Source organism: Pyrgilauda ruficollis, unplaced genomic scaffold (assembly GCF_017590135.1).
Source record: "Pyrgilauda ruficollis isolate IOZ18807 unplaced genomic scaffold, ASM1759013v1 scaffold30, whole genome shotgun sequence".
NCBI lineage: Eukaryota > Metazoa > Chordata > Aves > Passeriformes > Passeridae > Pyrgilauda > Pyrgilauda ruficollis.
The window spans coordinates 8,312,158-8,329,882 of NW_024524378.1; the positions used below are offsets into that span (position 1 = coordinate 8,312,158).

The 17,725-nt window shown below is 37.1% G+C and overlaps 1 protein-coding gene across 4 annotated transcripts in view; it reads left to right on the top strand.

Moving 5' to 3' along the window:
• The window catches only part of NOL4 (nucleolar protein 4), a 187,293-nt gene that overhangs the window by 105,410 nt on the left and 64,158 nt on the right, over window positions 1-17,725 (top strand). For all 4 annotated transcript variants that reach the window (XM_041473721.1, XM_041473722.1, XM_041473723.1 and 1 more), the window contains exon 6: window positions 3,948-4,231. In XM_041473721.1, coding sequence (XP_041329655.1) covers window positions 3,948-4,231 — 284 coding nt within the window. The remainder of the gene's footprint in view (window positions 1-3,947; window positions 4,232-17,725) is intronic.

The window sequence follows — 17,725 nt, forward strand, 5'->3', positions numbered from 1 at the left end:
TTTTATGATTGCCCCAATACGCAATGCAGGGCATGGGGCCACTTTGCACCACACCCCCCCCACCCCCCCCACCATCTCCCAGTGCCTGTGGCAAGCTTCTCTTGAGGTCTTTCCATAAAATTCACCCTACAGAGATGGTTCAGACAAGAGACAGGTTTGGAAAATGTGGTGCCCTTGCCTCAGTGGAGTTTAATGCTGCACTCACCAGCCAGCTGTGGGAAGGGAGGCTGGAGTGAGCCCAGAGAGGAATGCTGTGGTTTGCTGAACCTCCTGTGTGTGCGAGGGCAGCTCTTCAGTGGGTTCATGGCTGCTGCCCCACATGCACCAGGCTGGGGTGGACCGTGCCTCTGGGGTGGACCTCATCTCTACAGAGTTCCCAACAAGGAGCAGGGACCAGTGGCCACAGCTGGACAAAGCCCTTTCTTCCCCAAGCTCTTCCCAAGCCACTATGCCTCTGCCTCTGCTGGATGGAGGGGAAAAATGCTTGGTAAGAGAAAAGGCTTTTGGCATTAGCATTTTATTGTTGCTGAGGTGTTGTGACAGATGAAAGTGAGAAAACTGTGAGCAAACTGCTGGTCCCGATGCTATCTCTGCTTTAGGTGCAGCCCCACTCAGCAGCTGCACCAGGCGCTGTCAGGAGAAGAGGTCTCACCTCCTGCCCTTGGCAGAGGCAGTCACCACTGTTCACTGGGAACGTGGTCTGAAGGGACAGGTCTCCATGGATCTGTTCTTGCCCCTTGGCATCCATGTGGTGGCCACGAGTGCTTGCAGTCCCTGCAGGCCCAGGAGTGGTCAGGAGGTGTTTGGGCTGTGGTTGCCTGTATCCAAGGATTAACATCACTTTCCTCTCCTGGGCAAGACCCTCTTGCCTTTTTCCCCAAATTCAGTCATTCCTGGTGTGTTTTGTGTTTATGATACCTTCTGAGAAACTCTTGCTTTAAAGTAGCCTTATTCTTAGGAAAAATAGACAGCTGCCCAGGGAGGAGGAATGTACTAAACCTTGAGATCTGGTTACCTTGGTAACATCTGTAAGAAACTATTGCTAAACCACTTTCTATTTTTTCTTCATCTTCTTTATGGAAATATATATTTCTGTTTACTTGACAAAAGTGCAATTTATACCATACCCATTGTGGCCATTCTCCTGACCATTATCTTGACAAACAAATTCCCATCTCTTACAAGCAAGGTTAAATTACTGTAAGAACAGATATTTGACTTTATAGTAGAAAATGAGCTTTGCCGTTAAGTAACTAAGCTTTTGCAAAGAAAAGCAGAAATCTTGTAAAACTTTTCTACTGTTTCAGAGTATTACAATTCTTGATCACATTTACTCCACATAGGAGTTCTTTTGAGTGGTCATGTTTTAGAACAAATGTAAGATTATTTTTCTTCTGCATTGTAACATTCTCACACATTTGTAAGGTTTAGTTGTCAACCATATGTCGTACAGGGCAACAAAAAAAGAAATTAAGGCATTATTGCTAGGCAAAACTAACAGCTGTGCTTGAGAATTGGCTGTTCCTGGATCTAGCTCTTAGCACAGCTCTCATCACTCCCATTCAGCCGTCTGTGTCCTGGTGGTGGTTCCTCTGCACTGCATGAGCCGGGACACGAGTGCCAGCACTCAGAAGGTCCCGAGGGATCAGACTTGTGTGCTGCTGGCTAGGCAGTGCCCCCACCTTTTAGGTGGTTCTCTGTATCCTCTGGTTACTCACTTGTTTCTGTCTTTGCTGCCGACAGCAGGGAATTTTCTGAGCCCTTCAAAGGGAAGAGCATCCCTCACTCAGTGACCCATTCAGTAACTGATTTAATTAATTTGAAACAAACTGTCGCTTTTTAAACTGTTAATCAAGAAGCCAATTATCTGTTAACAGTCCTAAACACAGCAGTAATCAAAGTGTTTCTCTGTTAAAAAACATGTGGGTTTCTTTCTGTTATCTCAGAGCTTTTAAAATAAGTTGGAAATGTGTCTATTTTCTTTAAAAAAAAATAAAGACCCTGTATTAGAATACCATTTTCTATTTTGGAATAGTAAAACTGCTTTTTTATTTCTGTATGTTAGAATTTTAGCCTTTTTTATGTGTTATGGCCTTGAAGACAAAAGTCTCAGGGCATGATATAAGGTTTATTAAGGAAAAATCCTGCGCTTTTTAGTCACTTAGATCGTTGAAATCCTCAAGCAGCTTTGCTCTGTTACAAGTTTGTTTGGTGTACACATTTAAAAGTCTTATTCTAGGAATGTTATGTCTTTTATTGTATATACATTGGTATTCCCAAGAGATATTGTAAAAAGTGATACATACCAAAGCATAGCTGGTTGTTTTTTATTGTAGCCATTAGTTATACAGCTTTAGAAAAACAAAAAAAAGTCCTCAAATACAATTTTTAAAATTATGACTCTTCATTTGTATTGTTAGAAAATTCGATTTTTTACAGGTTTACAAAACAAAGCAATTTTTAAAACATAAGTTTGTACTGCATGCCCAGTCCTGTATATATTTATGGCATAAAAATGTTTTTTGAGTGCAGCAAGTAAGAGAATGATGTATGATAGCTTGTCTCTGACTTTCTAAGTATTCAATTGAGTTAGATCACTACCCATTTATCCACTATTTTCTTCTCTTTTAAAAATCTTATCTGAGAGCAGTGAATAGTTGTTTTTTACTGTAATAATGATGGTGAGTCAATAATTTGATTAATCATGTAGTTAAAGCATGAGTATTTCTGAGCACATCTGTTAAAGGATGTGTCCTGATGGGTTTTTTTTAATTCCTCATGTATATAAACGTGTTTGCTTCTTTTCCATGGAAGTTGTTTAGAAGGGCCTAAAAAAGATGCTATATTAAGGTGCTGATATATTAAGGTCCATCTCATTCCGTATCTCCAGTTTCAATCTGAATGCATTCCTGACTACTGACCCCCCAGTTTTGTTTCCAGCTTCATAGTCTGCAGTAAGTGAATGCTTGTAGAGCCCTGGGCCGGTGTTTGCACCATTAGCAAAACCGTGTAAATTGCCAACACAGAGGTGCTTTAGAGAACAAGAAGAGGGCAAAGTGAGTGCCAAATTCTACTGCTGTTTAATCCTTTGAAAAATAAAATGTTTTACTAGACAGCCTATTGGCCAAACGATTGTTTAAAAGTAAAGAAGGACTGAATGGTAGGACAGCTGGCAAATTTCAGTACTGACAAGAACAGGATACACAAATCCATAAGTACATGAACACACATATTAAAATCATACAATCCAGCTGTAAAATCTTAAGGGTAGCAATGACACATCCAGAGTTTTTGGATGGAGCTTTCAGGTGTATAATTTTGTCCACTATTTATCAATATTTTTAGGTATATTATAACACAAAATGAATGAAAGAAATGAATGGGCACCTGAACAAAATAAAGACAGGATCATTTCTGGAATCAGCTCTTCTAGTGTAATCTCTGCTGCCAGCAGTGAACACATCAGATGTATTTACACTGTATCTCTGCAAAAAGATATTTATGGATATGACACATGCTGTTCTGCATGCTTAAAACCTGAGATTCAGACTCTCTCTTAGTACCATGTGCACCTCTGTTGATTTCAGAAATATGTGATAGTGCACTAATGAGTGTGGTATAAGAATCTAAATAGATCCATAGCCATATGGACAGCCAGATTGATCAAGGCAGACTTTATCACATTGTCCCTAAAAATCCTTTGTGATTATCCTTTATATACACAGTGGTACTAAAGTGTCAGCCCAGACAATTTCCCTTTACTTAATAACGTTTTATGGATTTACTTAAAGTTTTTACTTCGAAACATGGAGGAGTGTGTACTGGTGCTAGTAATATAAACAGCTTTCATTCTGTTTTGAAAAAGACATTGTGAATATATAAATTATTTTTGAACTGGACAGAGATGATTATGTGGCATGTGACTGAAAATGTATCTTTTTTAATAGATGATTCAGCCGCAGAGAGTTTTAATGGCAATGAGACCGTGGGACACAGTTCCAATGCTTCAGGGGGAACACACTGCAGGGAGATGGCAGAAACCAACAGTAATGGCAAAACAAATCTGGAGCAGGATGAGCAGCCTCTGAACCTGAGTGACAGTCCCCTCTCTGCTCAGCTGACTTCAGAATACAGACTAGATGATCACAGCAGTAATGGAAAGAACAAATACAAGACTCTCCTAATTTCTGATCTCAAGATGGAACGGGAGGCAAGAGAAAATGGAAGCAAGGTAAGATGCTTCCACATGGTCCAGACATGAAGCATGTAGTTCAGAAAAGAAAAAGATTTGTGAGGCCAAGCTAAAGGTTATTCCCAGCTAAGCACTTAATGTGATGTGTCTAATGTTTGTCAGGTCATTACTTAAATGCCATACTTAGATTTGTATGCTCTGTTACATATATATGATGCATACGTGCGTTAAGTGTGTGTGGATGTACATGGGTGAATATATATGCATAGGCAAATATATTGTGCTGACACACAGGCAAAAATGGTGTAGTACTCTATCAGACATGAATTTTGTCAATGTATTTATTAAGAACTGTCTACATCACCAATTAGGAAAAAAATAATATGTAAGTAATGTGATACATATATAAATATATATATGTATAAATATGGAGAGATATACGTATGTATATTTATAGATGGCCATCTCATCACTTCCATTATGTATCTGTAGAATTTTCATGGTTTAAACCCAGCTGGCAACTAAGTACCTCACAGCCACTCTCTAACTCCCCTCTCCCCTCTCTGCCTTGGTGGAGTCAGGAGGAGAATGGAAGAAAGGTAAAACCTATGTGTTGAGATAAGAATAGTTTAATAACTGAAATAAATTATATTAACATTACTACTACTACTATTGATAATTGTAATGAAAAAGAATAGAACAAAAAGCAGAAGAGGAATAAAATCCAAGAAACACCAGTGATGCACAATACAGTTGCTCACCACCCACTGACCAATGCCCAGTCAGTGTCTGAGCAGTGATTGACAGTTTCTGACCAGCTCCCCCTGGTTTATATACTGGGCAATTCTCTCTGTGGTGCAGAATATCCCTTTGGCCAGTTCGGGTCAGCTGTCCTTGGCTTGCTCCCTTCCAGCCATTTGTGCACCTGCTCACCAGCAGAGCCTGGGAAATTGAAAAACCATTTACTTGGGGTAAGCGCTGCTTAGAATCAATTAAAATATCAGTATGATATCAATATTATTCTCATACTTAATCCAATACACAGCACTATACCATCTACTAGGAATAAAATGAACTCTTTCTCACCAAAACCTGGACAAGAATTAATCCATATGAATGTTAAGTGTGTATGACCAAGAGAATTCTTACCAGTGAATTATCAACATCTGAAAGGACCTGATTTGGTTTCTTCACGATTGTGTTATGCGGGCACCTAGCCTGAATTAAAACTGACAGGTTTGCTTTAAGAAGCTGTAATCCCCTGAGGGCTTTTCGCTGTTTCTATTATGTGGGTAAGGAGAAGCAAGGGTGTTATTTTGTAGATAAAGACAGATTTTACAGATTAAATTAGCTAGCTTTCTAGGATGGTGTTTTTCATGAGGCCCTACAGTAGGGAGGGTGAAGAAATGGCACATGTCGTAGAATGTACCCATTGATCTTACTGGTCACAAGTTGCTTTTTTTTTTTTTATTTTTTAATTATTATCTAATGGCCAACTGGTTTACCACTTTTACAGCAGCAATAATAGGATGTGAGTCCTCAATCCAAAGACTATTAAGGCTACTCACTGGCTTTCAGTAGCCTGACAACATAGATATACCTTGAATGGGGACATTTTTTTACAGGGCTTTGAAACAGGAGTGTTAAAATCCTTAAGCATACTTAGAAAGGGATAATACCTGAGTGATATCTAGAGAACAACATTTAATCATACTAAGGTTTTATCTCAAATCTTCATTGCCTGTGGAGTAAAAGTAAAAACTTGTAATGATTTTGTAACTTAAGTGTCTAAGTTTTAGTGGGTAGAACAAAGGGAGACTAAATGGGAGATTGTTAGTCTTTCTATGGCCATTAAGCAAATCGTGTATCCCAACACTTCTCCATGAAATCCTTATGAAAAATTGTTTATCTGTATGGAATACTTTTTTTCTCACAAACTTGCATTTTATAGAAAATTCTCTGACTTGCTGTAGTCTCTGCCTGTGTATGAACCCCAGTGCTGGATTTACTCAGTGTTTTGAGTTGCACAGTGGGTCTCAAATTGGCTGATATGAACGGTATCTTTTGCTTCAGGGCAGATTGTTCTAATGAACCTTTTATAGGCTCATCACCCAAATATTGACAGACACACAGGCTCTTTTGCCTGAGGTAGATTGTTGCTTGTGTCATCACTCTTGCAAATACACAAATAAGCTTGGCAAAGATGGGGAGGAGTCTTAATGTGACACATTTATAGCTAAGACAAGAACATAGCCTAATGTTCACTTTCCAATTTGAATCAGTTCCTACTCAGATGCAAGAAAAATGTATCAAAAAGTGTTAAAAATCTATAATGAATTTAGATGACAATCAAAGCCCTCTCATTCTTTACAAATTTTAACAGGCCAGAATCATCCCCCACATCAATACATTCTTTCACACTCGCTGTCATCCTGCCCACTCTATATTGCCAACAATATGCAGATTTATCTCCTCTTTTTGTCCTAGTGAAATTCATGTTGATGTTTAGAGTTCATTTAAGTATATGATTAATTAGATATTCAGTAAAGATTATTAAATATAAAGATTTCAGGAAGAACACAATCCTGGGATAAACAAAATTTGTTAGAGATTTGTAAGATGAGATACTGAAATATAGTTTCTACATATATTTGAATTACTGGGATAGTACTGGAGGTAGAAATACATTATGCTTCCTCCAACTTTCCCAATGTCCCATTTAACCTGCAGGAGATGTTATTCTCTTGGGATAGTCAAGACTGTGAAACTCAGAGGCAAAGGAATGGAGCTAGGAGGATCTCTTGGCTATATGTTCTGATAGATAATTTTGTATCTGCTGCAGAATTCTTCTTGGATCAGAAGAAGCTGTTGAGATAAAAATGGTAGTTTTTCTATCATATTTTCTTTGAAAATGTGAGAGCTAAAGGGGAAATCTTTCTTGAAAATGGTTATTTATTTATGGAAGTTAAATTTTCAGAATATTCATCTTGTCCATACCTATTTGAATCAATTACGTACTTATGCTATAGGGAAAGTTTGCTAAAATAGTGGTATTATTCTGCAAAAAATCTTGGATGTCAAAACAGGGATACTTAACATTTTCCTATTATCAGGCCTATGGACACAGAGGACATAATTAGTGATTTGTAAGAAATGTAGGGTTTGTGTTTCTTAATAATAAACTAAATTTTCTTGCCTGAAAAAAACCCCAAAAAACCTCTGATAAATAACTAGAGATTAGATAACCCTGTGAACAACTACAGTATATTATTTAAAGAATACTCGGTTAAGTTACTTCAGAGTATGACATTTAAAACTGGTGTTTGTAGCACTCTTTAAACAGGTATGACATTTCAGTGGACAGTGTCACTTTGAGTCCTCAGTTCAGGCAGTGAGTATGTGTGGTAATCTCTTTTTTCAAAAAGATCATGACCTGAGTGCAGTGGAGGGAGTTGCCAAATTGTAACAACCTTAAAATCTGATCCAAAATGTTTTACTATTCACTGAAAATTTGTTGTGCAAGGACAAAATGGGTTTTCATAGTGTTTAGCGCATATATGTACACGTGTATATGTGTATATATATACACTTTATAATATGTACTTTTATTGAGCTTATATTAGGAAACAGACCCTCCAGTAAGACCTAGTTGTTCACAGCAGCAGAATTTTCTACAGCCATTTAGGGCTAAACTGAAGTTTGTGAAATTTTGCATAGCTGCAAGAATACATACATAAGTTTAACTTAACTGGTCTGAGTCTTTGTACTAGAAAACACTTAGAAAGTATTCATCAGCAAATGCTCTGCAAATGTGATTGTATGAATTCTAATAGTTACATGCACATATAAATTCTTTTAGATCATTACTTACGTGTGAGCCTGTTGGGGTTTTGTATGACTGTGGTGAATTCTCTGTAGCACTGAGGTTTTTTTTTTTTGCTGATTCTTTTGTTATTGCTACTTCCTGTACCGTATATTTTATTTTGAAAAGTTATTATATAGCTTTATCTCTTCTTCATTATTTATTTCATTGAATCCAGTAAGCCTACTCCTTTTAAATGATTTTTTCTCCTTTGCATTTGGATAACAATGTTATTTTAATATATTATGGGAAAACAGGCTTTTGAGCTCACCAGTCATACTTACATTGTGCCATTTTTTTTACCTGGAATAATAAATGGTTTGTTATGTCTGTATTGCAAGGGGCACTTCTAATATGCAAAATTTTTTTCTGTGGGATTTTCCAGATAGAAATACATGCTACTGATCATAAATGCCTAAGAGAGACATTAAAATGAGGTAACAAAGAAAACACACGTGCCCGTATTGTCCAGATACCTATTAATGCAAACAGTTGATTTTTTTTATTTCTACCAGATGAAATTTCTGGTAGAAAGTTAGACACCTCGAGTCCCTGTGAATGTATGGTAGGCTAAATTAATATGCATTATGTTTAGCTGAAGTGTGTAATTTGGTTATTGAAGAATTGCACAAGATAAGAAATGTTTCCCTTAAGTCTGGAAAGTAAAATATAGTTTTAAAGGAGAGAACAGTAAATAATGATTGCTGCATACCATGACCTTTAATTATAATACTGCATTCCAATGTGCATGTCATTATAGCTACAGTTGTTCACCATGAGGCAGAGTTTTCATGTAGTCTCTAAAACAAAAATCTTTCTGTCTCTCCTTTAATGGTGGGCTTTTGAAGTGTTTCTCAACCTTTTTTCTACAGCTTGATGTAAAGCACAGTGTTATTGTCATGGGCCATTTCCAGGGGCTGTTTGCTTCCAGCAATTGCAACTTCAAACACTTACACTTAAACATTACTGTTGTAATGGATGCATCCACACTATGGCAGGTTAGCCTGGTGCGTCTGCTTTTAACACAGGCCCTGCCCCAAGAAATATTTAAAGGCTGTAACCTTGTATGGCATCTGAAAGCCAGAGCATGTATGAGGTCCTGGGTGAAGTTTGAAGCTCCTGCATGAAACTCCAGTTAAAATTTTGTCATCTTCAGTGGTTAGTCCAGCTGTAGAATCTTGTAACATCTGTTTTGATGGAGCTCATCATTACTGAGGGAAACCAGGCATGACTGTCCAAGCAGCCTGACCTGTGTATGCAATTATACTGATGAGCCTGTTGTCATCTGCTCGTGAATCCATCTGGTTTCCAAAAGTGCACATGAATTTAGCCACAGATAGACACCATCTACAAAGAGCAGGGTAGAGTCTGGATGTATTTCTTCCTCACTCTCTTTCCTTCTAAAAGATGTGATTGCATCGTAGCAAAAGCTGGAAGGTCATTCCTTAAATCCAGTGAACTTCATCACATCTGACACTGTGTTTCTGAGGCAAGTAGAGTCACTGCTTGTCTAGTTCCCTGTGCTGCCGTCTGCAGGTTTCCTTGGAGAAATGGCCATGGTCAGAAAATAAGAGAGCATATGGCTTTTTTTAAAGCAAGTGAAATCCTTAGGAATTGCAGTGCGCTTTTAATTGAGACTGATAGAGGCCTATTTAAAATAATTAATTAAAAAAAAATGGTTAATAATTGTTTAATAAAATGTTAAACAGGTGTGCAGCTACTTGAAGCAGGAGCTAAAATGAAGACTTTGGGAATTTGCATGTTATTAATAACAGTGTTGTGTAGTGTTGGATATGTTGTTTTGGGGTTTTTTTTCCTTTCTTTTTTTACTTAATAATTCGATTATTTTTCTTTCATCATCATTGATTATTTATATTCAAGTGGAATAGACAGGTTTCAGCTAAATGGGAGCATTGTGCTGTGTCCTTATATGAGATGGTTACCTCAGCTCTAAGCAGGAGGAAAGGTGGAAAGGGCAAGATAGAAGTGTCTCCTCCTATTTTGAGAATACCACTAAACTCTGCATGTTGGCTTTTTTAGTACAAAGAAAATACCCTTTTGTCCATCTAGTTTATTTTGCTAAATGCCCAAGTTAAGATAATTAATCTGGATTGAGAGTTTAGCCTGTCAGGAAGAATCTTTTCCAACTCATCTCTCAGAACTTTTCATTGTCTCCCTTGCTTGAAGATGGATCTCACTACCTAGGTATGGCACAAGAAGAAATTAGACTTTTTTAGTTTTGTTTCTTCCAACTGGGTGTATTTTATTCCATTTCCGTGGTCAGATAGAAAGTGTTCAAGCAATGCCATATTTTACTGACTGCTGTTTTGTTTATGGAATTATGTTAAGAGTCTGCAGTCCAGGGGTTTGACAACTTTATTTTATGGCTTAATTGTGAGGACTAGGAAGAGACTTAGCATGAAATACTGTTTACTACTGTCATAAATAACTTATGAAGTGTGAAGCAAAGTCTGGTGAAAAGGTTTAGAACATGTTACTACAAGTAGTGGCATACTAGATTTTGAGCAAATCACAGGAGTGGGGCAGAAGGCAAAGACAGCATTACAAACACTTTGGAGCAATGAGATACCAGCACAGAATGAGTCTGCAGCTCCACTAGGGTCCAGTCTGCTTTCACCACTCCAATGGTAGCACTGAGGAGAGAGAGGATGGTGACATGTTCCAGCTTTGCCATAAAAATCATTGCCATCCAATTTACCCAATGGGTTCCATCATTTCCATAAATCCGTGGAAATAGTTTGTACTGAGATTTAAAAGTAAAGATGATAAAAGAAGTGAACTGAAGGCAGAATCCATCCCTATCACCTCATGTGTAGATGACACAAGGCTACATCTTTAGTCTTGCATCTCACATCTTTGGTGTGTGAAGGCAGGCTCAAGTGCTCTGTTGAAGTATGTATCTTCCTTCTCTGCCATGCTGAAGTTTGTGCAAAGGTAACTGGCATGTCAGTGCTTTTTCTTCTTGGGAGATAGATACACTACAACAGAAGATAAGCCTGTTCTCTTCTCCTATGTATGGAGAACTTCAATGAAAGGTGAACAAAAAGTGTAGGCAAGCAGTTTTGTGACTTCCTAATTTTTTTCTGCCCGCCCACCTACAAATGAGCCTGTATTTTTTTCTCTTTCCCAATGAATTTCTGCTTCATGCATAGGGGTTTTAGAAGTTGCTCTCAAAAAGTCTGAGTCCTTTATGTTTTACCCTACCATTTTATCTGACACCTTGATTTTACTCTTCCCTACTTTTAGAAAACAAGCAAACTGAGAAAATCACAATTTTCTGACTCTAAAAGTCAATTTATTTGTTGTTTGGATAAACCATGTTGGTTCTATGAAGAAAAAAAAAAAAAGAAGTTATTTTATTGCTGCTCTTTTGTAAGGAAGTTTTTAGAGGCCACTGAGAAGCTCTTTAGTACCAAAAAATGTTTAATGTTATTTTAGTGGTTTAATGAACACTGTTTAATCACTGTTCAAGTGTAACAATTGTGGTTTTATAGAGCACTGGTTTTTCCAGACTTGAATCTTCTGATTTTGGGGGTTACCCATAATAAATGGCTAAATATATCATTGTTTTGAAGAGCATGTTTTTCATGCCACTGCAGCTGCATGGAAAAAAAAAAAATCAGTGTTGTGTTTGTCAAAAAATATGAATTCTGTAGCGTTCTCTAACAGTCACATTCATCAAAGTCCTTTGTCTATGATACTCTCAGTTCTGTGTCTAATTCTTCCCATTGGAAGTACATTTAGTAACAGAGTTTCATGTTCACTCAAAGCTCTTGAAAGTGAAATTGATTTCCTGCAGAGCATTCGTTACAATGATGTAACTCCAGGTCAGTTAAATGGAAGCTGATGATGCTACTCCACATTTACATACCTATAATGGAGAACATGATCTGGCTCCATATGTGTATGAAATCCCAGCTAATGTAAAGCTGGCATGGAAGAGAATAAGTTTTGATGCGACCTCTTAGAAATTTTCTCAGAGGTTTTTTTCTAAAGGAGGAAGAGCACATGGATCAAGTACCAGAAAGTGGTGCTCTTGATTCCACATTGAAGGTGTGTTACTCACAGATCCAGCTGTCTATCCTCATACACTTTTACCTTTGGAGTCTTTCGTCACTCGTGTCAAACAAGAAGCACTTGTACGTGAAGGAGATGCAGGCCTTACTCCAACTTGCTTTTAGAGGCTGGACATCTGTTCAGGCAAGAAAGAAAGCTATCAAGTGCCTCTGCAATCAAAGAGGTAAGGTCTGAAATTACTTCCTTCCCTGTTTACAGCCAAGAACGTTTTATAACTTATCAGTCTGGGAGCACATATCTGTACCTTTCAGGCAAATTCTTTTTCACTTCAGCCTAGATTTGTTCCTGACAGACACCTTCAAGGCTGGACCTTGTTAATCCCTAGCTCTTATTTTTGTGGGTTTTTTTTTTTTGTTGTAGTTTGTTGGGGTTTTTTTCCCCATTAGGAAGGAAATTGAATTTGTGTTGAAGTTTTACCTCATTAAATGTTTTTCTGCTCCTTTTTCTTCTGTTATCACATATGCAGCGTCTCTGCCACCTAGAAAAAGACTGAGAGCAAATCTTGCTCTTGGAAGATTAAACACATTTAAAAACCTTATTTGATGGTAAATTGAGCAAGATATAATGGGGCAGCAATAATTGCTACCTATTGTGATTGTGTTTAGTCGTAATATTATTTACACTTAATGAACTGTCATTTTTTAATTTTTCAGATGCTGAGGTTGAAGAGCTGATCCTCAAAACTAATCTGTGATGAATGGCTTCCTATTTGGCTACTTTCTACACATTCAACTCATTCAAAACTATATTGTTATTGAAGAAGTTGATAATCATGAATGTTACTCCTGATTTTTTGTTTCTGGTATTGAATTCTTTTCTACAGGCCAAGACATGTCCTGAGGAAAGAGAGGAAAGAAGACAAAGGCTTTTCATCTTTAATGACATTTATAACAATATATTGATGAGATTTTAAAATAAATATAATTTTTATTAGTTGTCTTACAGATATCTCATTTGCTAATCTTTTTTTCTTGTTGAATGAATGCCAGTAGTCAAATATCTTGCTGAATGCTTGATACACTTTCAAGCTGTGCTTTTGTGTGCTCTCCATAGCAATTGCTGGGAATAATTAATTACATTAGAACCCTGAATGCTTTTTTTTGGATACTTATTCAAGCAGCTGGATTTGTTGGGTGATGTGAGAGAAGTGAATAGGTCAATTTTTTAATAGAGGAAAGAGGGAAAGAAAAGTAGAATTCAACTTTAAAACTATTTAACTATTTTGTTCTCTTTCACCTTTCCTTTTGTTGCTTGTCTTTTGCCGCTTCAGTTTTTCTGGTCATTCTCCTCCATCTTCTTCTGAAGACTCATGAAAGACCTCTCTTAAATTTGGTTTCTATGAACAAAATAATAGATAAAGATAACAGTATTACTTACCTGAATATAGGACTATGAGGAATTAACTTTAATTAATGAGTCTAGTCTTCTGTAAAGGGGAACCTGGATGATAGACATTTGTTCCAAGAGGATATGCAAGAGTTCAATTCACAATGTCCACAGGGTTCTGATTAATAAATTTCAACCTTATAGAAAACAACAGTGGTGCAGCTGTAATATGCCACCGAAAACAGTGAGGAACTGGAATCATGGTTGTTGTCCTAGATCCCTACAACAACAAGGGATTTGCTAGATGGATTTCCCAGATGGTCTCTAGCAGCATCTTATTCCCTGCAGAATGGGGAGTGAAAAAGAACAACTGCCAATAATCCCTATCAGTCTGCTTGAGGTTTTGTCTGCCATATGTTTCATCAAAACATCCTGCTTTTTATTTCATCTCTAACAGTGACTGATTTTGAATACTTGAAAGAAGCAATTAAAAAACCAGCATCTACATTAGTTATTGAGGCAGGGAGGGGATAGTGGTGTACGTAGGCATTGAAAGCTGTGAAATGTTTGTTATGTTTATTAAAGACAGTCAAAAGACAGCAATAAAAAAATTTTGCAAAATGCGTGGTAAGGAAAAGACATTGACGGTTACAAATATTACAGAACAGTATTCTTGCACAATCAGTAAAAGATCCTGGAAACTGGTATTTGAGAGCTGTGTAAACATTCAACATTTGTGTTTCACTGGGAACTGATGAAAGGGTATAAAAATATACAGCCAAAGGTAGAAATCTGTAACTGATGTGAGTTTCCATTTCACCCATGTAAGTGTGGCATGCCATGAAACATTTTAATACTGGATGAATTCCATATGCATCTCTAGAGTTTCCCCTAAGCTGCTGCTTCTTGGAACTCACAGTGTTTCTATGAAATACTGCAGCTGTTGCCTGGATCTTGGCGTGGTACAACTGAATATTTCCCATAGAGATTCTTCTTCTCATCAGCTGCTTTGGTCAGAATGTCATTCTCAGTGTCCCTTCACACCTATTCAGTCTGTGTTCTCCAACTCTTCTCATCATGAATATGCCATGAGCTGCCCCCAGATCTGATGGGAAATTGTACATGCTGTTCTCCTCATATACATGCACACACTATATATATATATATATACACACACACATATATATATATTTTCACATATTTTTTCCTTTGTCTGATGAGAACAGTCATATCCAGTGGCCACAAACCAAAGTATGGAATCATACAGATGAACCAGGAGCATACAAAGAGCTCATGTTGTTAAGGCACCTGCAATACAAACATAAACTTTGTGTACAGGTGCTCTAGCAGACAAGAGTGTGATTGGTTTTCATAGGTGTTTTAATTAATATCGGGATGAAATCTTGTATCTTGCTTCTGACTCCATTTTATATTTTGGTAGAAGTCATGGAGTAATGACTCCTCCTCTTGTGTTTCCCATGGCATTTGGGAATTGTCTGACTCCATGAGGAAGATACCTTTCAGAGCTGTTCAGAATTTCTTCCCTGTGCCTTCTATCATTGAACTCCTGGGCTGCACCCTCTCAGGATTAATGAAAGAACAGGGCAAGGTAAGTTGATTTCCTTAGGGGTTACCATGAATGGCCCCAATACGGCCTGTCCTCAGTCCACAACGTTACAGCGTGAGCTGTGTATTGGCTCTCAAAAGGACACATGCGTATTCTTTGGGCCCTTTTACCCAATCAGTAATATATGTTTTTGTGGACCCCCTCTGAACGCATTTATCCTTGATTTACTTTGTACAGTTAGTCATATGCTCTTAAAAAATCTTTTGCAGGCGGAACCCCGTGGGACTGGACCTGTTTCAAAAGCTGTATTAAATGACTAAAATAAAGGTTTTGAAAATTCCTGTTTCCAAGTGTGTTGCTTAGCAAGAATAGCTGTGTTTAGTGGAAAAGAAGTTAGATGAGTCTGTGGCACGTGTGCTCTCTCACACCCTCTTGGCTCAGCTGGGAGATGGACACATGAAGGAATGATATACAGGCAGGTTTTGGAATATGCTGCTTGTGTCAGTTACACCTTAAAGATAACAGTCTTACAAGGTTGATGCTTCTCTGTGCTTCATTAGAAGCTTTATAAAATCTGCCACTGTGCATTCAGCTAAGTGTCTACCCTGCCTTCAGAAAACACATAATATACGGGTTTGTGTAATACTGGAACAAGATGTTGGAATTCCTAATGGATCTCAATGAGTGACAAAACACTGAAGAGCTGAAAAATTTGCTGCATAAAGATGGAATTACCTTTTTAGAGATAAAGCAGCCATGACTTCATCACAGATCTCAGTGGTTATTGCCAATTAATAGGTTGTTTTCTCTGGAAGGCAAATTTATCAAAAGACTCAGCAGATTAAATTTGTTTTTATAGGTTAGGTTGGAATTGAGATAAAATATTTTTGCAATGATTGTAACAGACCATTCATATGAAACTAGTCAATCATTACACAAAAATGTCTATGTAAGGTGGGTGTTCATTTTATAAATATATACACTAATGAATCTGAAAGTATATGAGGCATGATTGAGTCATTTAGGAGAATGGTGACAACTATTCTCTTCTGTTCATGAGCTGAGTCGTCATGTTCTATGGTTCTGTGAATTGGAAGGAGTGTCTTGAATGCTTAAAGAGCCAAAAAGGCTTTTAGCATCTCACATTGCCAGTTGCCTGGCCTAAGCTTTTGAGAAACCTGGCCTAAATGTCTGTATTTCATAATCTTCAGTACTTAGCCCTGCATACTTCTGGTTTGAGATATAAACTCCAGGACAATACTTACTTTTACTGCACTCACTATGCCAAATCAAGATCATTCCATTTAGTATAAGAGGTAAGTAATTTTTAAGGCTATATCTAAGCTCTGTGGAGATAATTATTTATCTTCTTTTTTTTTTTATATTAAATTGACAGGGAGTGTTCTGGTTTGCTTTTAGCCTGTTTCTCCATTCCTGTGTTTAGGTTTTGATTTTACATGATTTTTCCATATTTAATGCTTACTTTATAACAATGTTTACAGTACCTAGAACTTATATGTAGGGCTATTTATGTGAAATAGCAAACTGAAAAAAAATAAACAGTGTAAGTATACTGTTAGCTGTGAGATAATAGAACTTTCCATGTAGTGTAGGCAGTGGCAGTTATGGCAGCATCTTCAAAACTTTTGCTCTACTTTTTACTATTTTTTCCTAGTTGAAATTTTTGTCCTTGAAATGTATAGGATACTACTGTGTTCATTTTTACATTTGTCATTTAACATCTATAATTTATATAGCTAATACAAATTTTAGGTTATTCCGTTTCTAATAAGATAATTCTGCATAAAAATTTTATACAACATGAATAAGTTGTTTATACCTTCATCAATATTTTAATTGCCAAAGGTTCCGATATCTAAATTCTTTGGGTTTACATAGCACACTTGGGATTCTGAAAACAACAATAAAAATAAATCAGCTTAACATTACATTGGTCTTGTGAGGCAAACGTCCACTGATTTGTAAATGCAGGCATGGCATAATTCCGTTCCCAAAACAAATCAATTAATTTCTCCAGAAAAGCTGGAGCAGCCATTTGTTTCTGGTGTGTTATAGCTGAACGTTAATCACAGTACGGATCCTTATCTCCAGACATTCCTGTTCATTTAAGGCAAAGACACAGTCAACTTCAACTGAGTAGCCATTGGAAAGTTTCCTCTGGTTTTATTAGCACAGCTAAAATTCAAACCAGTGTTTTTAAATGTTTGTTTTAACTTGGGCTTTGCTGGAACCACGAGGAATACGTTTTCACTGATGGTCTTGATAAATCTTTCCAGGCCTCATCATAAAAACATGTTTATGTATGCCCAAGAGAGCCTATGGACTTCATTATTAGTATTTGTGTGATTAAATTTTAACTGACCTAAAGCTGAATGCTTTACTTAGATTCAGTCATACAGCTTTCTTTATAGTGCATTTACATATTGAACTGAATATGTAGCCCAAAGTGAGAGAACTGCAGGAGGAAGAGGCTGAAGAAGTGTTAGAGTATTCTAATTGTCTGTAGCTATTTAGTGGTTGGTTTTTTTCTTTTTAATTATGAAAAAAAGAGTCAAAATAAAAATAATAGTTAAAATCACTGAAGCATGGAACTTCAAATCTGGGTTTTCAATTTATTGTATGAAATATGAGTATGTCTGTGCATCTGTGTACCTGTATA